This window comes from Polistes canadensis, unplaced genomic scaffold (assembly GCF_001313835.1).
Source record: "Polistes canadensis isolate GaletaPanama2010 unplaced genomic scaffold, ASM131383v1 scaffold_71, whole genome shotgun sequence".
NCBI lineage: Eukaryota > Metazoa > Arthropoda > Insecta > Hymenoptera > Vespidae > Polistes > Polistes canadensis.
In genome coordinates this window covers 423,123-428,467 of record NW_014569618.1, presented here as the reverse complement: position 1 = coordinate 428,467, position 5,345 = coordinate 423,123, and the positions used below count along the sequence as shown (strand labels likewise).

General features: G+C 27.8%; 1 protein-coding gene across 1 annotated transcript in view; it reads right to left on the bottom strand.

Annotated features, from left to right (window-relative positions):
• Positions 1–2,602, bottom strand: part of LOC106786293 (glutathione S-transferase 1-1-like) — a 4,243-nt gene extending 1,641 nt beyond the window's left edge. Inside the window, exons 1-4 of the mRNA XM_014747503.1 lie at positions 2,400–2,602; positions 859–1,052; positions 531–589; positions 294–435 (exon numbers count right to left, since the gene is read on the bottom strand). Of these exons, the coding sequence (XP_014602989.1) occupies positions 294–435; positions 531–589; positions 859–999 (342 nt within the window). The 5' untranslated portion in view covers positions 1,000–1,052; positions 2,400–2,602. The remainder of the gene's footprint in view (positions 1–293; positions 436–530; positions 590–858; positions 1,053–2,399) is intronic.
• Between the last annotated feature and the right edge of the window lie 2,743 nt (positions 2,603–5,345).

Here is a 5,345-nt window from a genome sequence, read left to right as displayed (position 1 = left end):
AAAAAAAAAAAAAAAGAAGCTGAGGCTTTAAATTTTTGTTCTCTGTGCCAACGGGGATTTATGCTATTATCATGAATATGGGGAAAAAGGGGTTATGGTTCTTGACAATGTGAAACTTAATTATGTTCAATCTTAAACTTTTCTTTTTTCTTTTTTTTTATCTCCAGACCGAGAGCCCTTTTCATCGACGAGGAATAAAAGAAAATTCGATAATGGGAAATTTCAAATATTTTCTACTGTTCATTAATCATTCTTCATTTCTTTTTGTTTTGTTTTTTTTTTTCTTTACGTACGTAATAAGAACTGAGATTTTTGTAAATCGTCCCGATGTCGAAGTACAATCTTTGATTAATTAATGCACGCAACGTTGGATTTTGCGGATACAATCTTGCATTTTTACCATACTCGTCAACCAAATAACACATTATCGCACGACTGAAATTAATAACAAATTAATATTACGTATTTTTCCTTTTTGTCGTATTAATTTCATTCAATTATTTTCATTAAATAGAACAAATGTGTTAAACCTTTCGGAAAGTTTGTAATCACCGTCTACGAGAAAAGGTATAGTCTTTTGTGGATTAAGCTGTAAAAAAAAAACATAATACAAAATTAATATATATATATAATGTTCTAAAAATTATTTAGAAACGATTGAAAATGAATTAAATATTAATATTTCGATATGATAATATAGAAATAGAACATAGATTTGTAAATGTAATTAAATTTATGGATCGAATTAAATCATCATAGTGTCTTTTAAAAAACAAGTAAAAAGCTCATGAATAATTTCAACGTGCATGGTATATTTCCTTATTAATATTTAAATAAATGTGGTATTTAATTACTGACCTGTTCGTATTCTGGTTGTAGATGTTCGCCACCTAACAAATCGATTTCCTTTAAATTAACCGACAAACCTAGGGCTTCAATAGTCAATAAAACAGCACGACAGGGAGCACTCATTGGTAAATAATATAAATCCAAAGACATGGCCTTTGATTTAGATGAAATTAATCAACTATTCTTGTCGATCCCACAGTTAACTAGAAAAATACAATCAAAAATGAATAAATTATTAATCAGCGAAGAAAATCTAATATAAAATGAAATATATTTAATTAACTTAACCCATAAATAAAATTAACTTAACAAATAGGGGTTAATTTTTAACATACCTAATCAATTGTAATTGTTATTATCAAACAACAAAGGAACAATTTGATTTTGAAAGGGGATAATTTGAATACGAGTTACTGTATAACTTTACGATCCCATTATGAGTTGGTAGTTAACATGGATGACCCGTATATGGGTCTCTATAGTATAACATAAATGCTTAGGTGTGGCAAATATCAAAATTAGCTTAAGAATCACAAAATTCTAAACCCTATGATAATTATTTATTCTAAATTTTAATATCAACGATACACAAATAATACACATTATTATTAATCGTAATTAACAAGAGATTATAACAATTAATTAATGTAAAAAATATTCTCCTTGAAATTTGATCGATTAATAATAAAAAACGAGAATATGCAATTATAAACGTAAACAATGATTTTTAAAATGATCTTAATTGATATTTACGGATTGATTTTAATTCAGATTATAAATGTATATTGTAAAATATCGACACATTGATTTAATGTTATGAAATATGTATATACATATATGTACGTGTATATGTGTATGAATGGATATATGTAGATATACTAATGCACATAATAGCTATAGTCAGTATTAACAACGGATCGATGCCTCCTGATAAACTATTCAGACTCGTATTAGCATGAAACCAAACGGATAAATCGATGTGTGTTCTATTCTTTGCGTTTATGTGTATATGTGTGCCCTCGCGTATTGTAATATTATATAACCATCCAATAAAATGTCCAATTTTTCAATGATTTATCAAATTCATTCTCATATTCCCTTTCTTGTTATAACGTATAAAAACGAAAAGAATTTGTGTTGCGTATTATTTAACGTATCTTTTTTTTTTTTTTTAATTTTATTTTGCATCTCTCTCTCTCTCTCTCTCTCTCTTTTTGTCGATGTTAACAATATCGCAACTTGAATACAATTTTTCGTTGAAATTTATAACGATATTTGATACCGAGTCTCTATTATTATATTTCTCTCTCTCTCTCTCTCTCTCTCTCTCTCTCTCTATCTTTTTTCCCTTGATATTAAAACAAATCAAACATTGTGAAAATTCTATAAAGAGAGAACCATGTTTAAACATTGAAGTTATATTTTCAAAGCTTTCGTTTAATTATATAAACGAGAGATGAATTTATTTTAATGTTAAATTAATGTTTAGGAAAATAAATGTTGTTTTTATTTTGAGAGAAATGTATTAAATAAATCGTGTGTTTACGTACGTTTACAAAAGATGTAGTAGTATAAGTAGAAAAAGAAGAAGAAGAAGAAGATGAAGATGAAGATGAAGAAGAAGATTCGCGTAGTACCAAAGAAGGGTGGAAAGAAACTTGGAAGGTTTCTAAGTTTTTTTTTTCGAAGAAGAAAAATATCTTTTTAGTTAAGACCGCGAAATTAAGGTAAGCAAGCGTTCGTCGTCGTTGCTGGGCACGAATACTGGCCATACTGAAGGTAGCTGACTGTATGAAAGTCAATATACGAAGATACATAATACAACTACTACAATGTTAGGGTATATTGACTTTCAGACAGTTATATCTACAGTCGGACTATTGTAAATGTCCAATAAATGTGTATAAACGTAAATGTATTTGTGCCATATGAATGTGTGGATTTATGTGATATATGGTACTGGTATAGTGTATTTCTTTTCTACATTATTAACCATAATGAAAATTACCCAAAAGAGAATTCTTCCATTTCTATATTAATTTGTTCTTGACTAACTTTCTATCAAATTTTATTTCATTCCAATTTCACTTCCTCCTCCTCCTCCTCCTCCTCCTCCACTGATTTGATTCGACATTCCTCTATACAATAAGTTAATTAACATCTTTCAAATATACCAATGTATAATTTCCTTTTGTTTACATGAAAATTGTAATATTAATATTATTTGATTACGGACCCCTCTTTTATTTCTTTTTTCTTTTGTTTTGTTGTGTTTTTCAATCAAAAGTATCACGTTTAATTGGTAAACAATAAAACAAATCGAGCACGTGTATACGTCTCGTTTAATAAGAAAAATTTGTTTATTTTCGATTATAATCACATTGCTAAAAGCAAAGTAGAATTATGAATTTTCGATTAAAACGGAGAATGAGAGAAGAAAGATAGAAAGAGAAATGGTAATAATAACCAGTGTCTAATTAGTCGTATCAACGAGCAACTTCTTTTACTATTCACACAAATATAACCCCATTGTTATCGAGCATGGGTATTGTGTAATGCGAATTAATTCGTTGATTACAAGATACGTTTGTTTAATTAAGCTAATGGTACACCTTGTTTAAATCATAATCTATATTATACTGAAATTTCTTCACCCCTTTCCAAACTTCCCCCTCACCCCACCCTACCCCTCACGGCTAATATATGTATCTACGTTTATACAATTCGTTATCTTTTAGAGAAATCAAACGTACATATAATATTAATAAAAGCTTTTTTGAAAATGAAATAATCTGGATTTAAGTTATACACACATTAATACGTACACGTACATGTAGAGACACATATGAATAAATATACGAGATTCTCCTATTAAATTTTTTCTTACGTATTTGCATAAACCAAAGGATTATCAGCAAATTTTAATTAAAAACATTCGAAGATATTATATATATATATTTTGTTTCACATATATCGATTAAAAATGAATGAATAAATTAACGATACGATTACTGCTTTGAAAAAGATTTCTTCTTTTTTTTTTTTCTGTTTTATTTTTTTGTGTTAATCTACATCACCATGATGATCAGTTGCGAATTAAAGTTAACACCCAATTAGAAGTGAAATTACAACGAGTATCGTTGTAGTACATGATGTGACTTTAAAAAAAAAAAAATAAAGAAAAGAAAAACGATTTAATCTACGATCGAGATACGCTGAATGGCTGACATTTATCTAGGATTTATATTATAACACTAGTCAGCTTTAAAAAGTCAAACCTTTCTAAAAACTTCAAAATGTCATTTTTTTCTTCTTCACCCTCGTTCCCTTTCGATATTAAATATACCTTCTCCAATCGAATCGAATTTTTATTAATTTACTTCGATATATTTGTAAGCGTGGCTTTTTTGGGGGGAGGAGGGGAGGTTTTTTTTGGTTTTTTTTTTTTTTCTTTTTCACAGATATATTTTCTTCGGAAATACTAGGAAAAGTATGTTTGCTGACTCATTCGAAGGTGCTGCTGCACATTGGCAGGTGTTTAGAAAAAATATCGCGTGTCATCCATCCCCCCCCACCTCCTCCTCCTCCTCCTCCTCACCCTCTTCCTTATCTTTTTGTTCTCTTTTTTTTTTCTCACTCTCTCTCTCTCTCTCTCTCTCTCTCTTTCTTTCCTATTGGACGACACAATAGTCAGTCGTCTGACTTTTCTTCTTTATTTTTCTATACATCGTGATTCTTAACATGACCTGGCAAAAATCGCCCCGAGCGAGAAAGAAGAAGAAGAAGAAGAACAGAAATAAAAGGAAAGGAAAAAAAAAAAATGACATTTCTAATTTCTTTCACGTTCTCCAATTCGCGAAGTAAAACTATTTACGAACTATATCTCTCGCAGGTTTTATTATTTATTTATTTATATTAATTTTGATTAGTATTTTTTTTCATATTATTATTAATAATAATAATAATAATAATAAGAGTGAATTATAACATACCATTTATTTTACGTGTATGCATGAGAATATTTTAGTTAATATCAATTATTGAGTATCGAATCGAATTTCGTTCCATTATGTGTGGAGAGCTTATGTTATTATATTGTTATAATACTGATCGTTTATTTATAATATTTATTAAATATGTGGAAGAAAAAAAAACAAAAAAAAATACTCGATATAAATATTATAATTTGTATTATATTTTAATTATTATTTGTAATTTTTCTATTGATTTTTTATTTTGAGTGTACTTTTACATTATATTAAATAATAAGAGTAATTTATAATATAAATGATAGAGTGGCGTATGTGAAATATTCTGTTTGATATTAATTATTTATTATCGATACGAATTTGGTACCTTTATAAACAACACATGTTAATACACATTAATAATTTATCATAAACATCGGTGATCATTTATTCAAAATAAATGTGAAAAATATTTAAACTCATTACCTACGTAAATGCTTATTTTTAATACATATATATATATACATT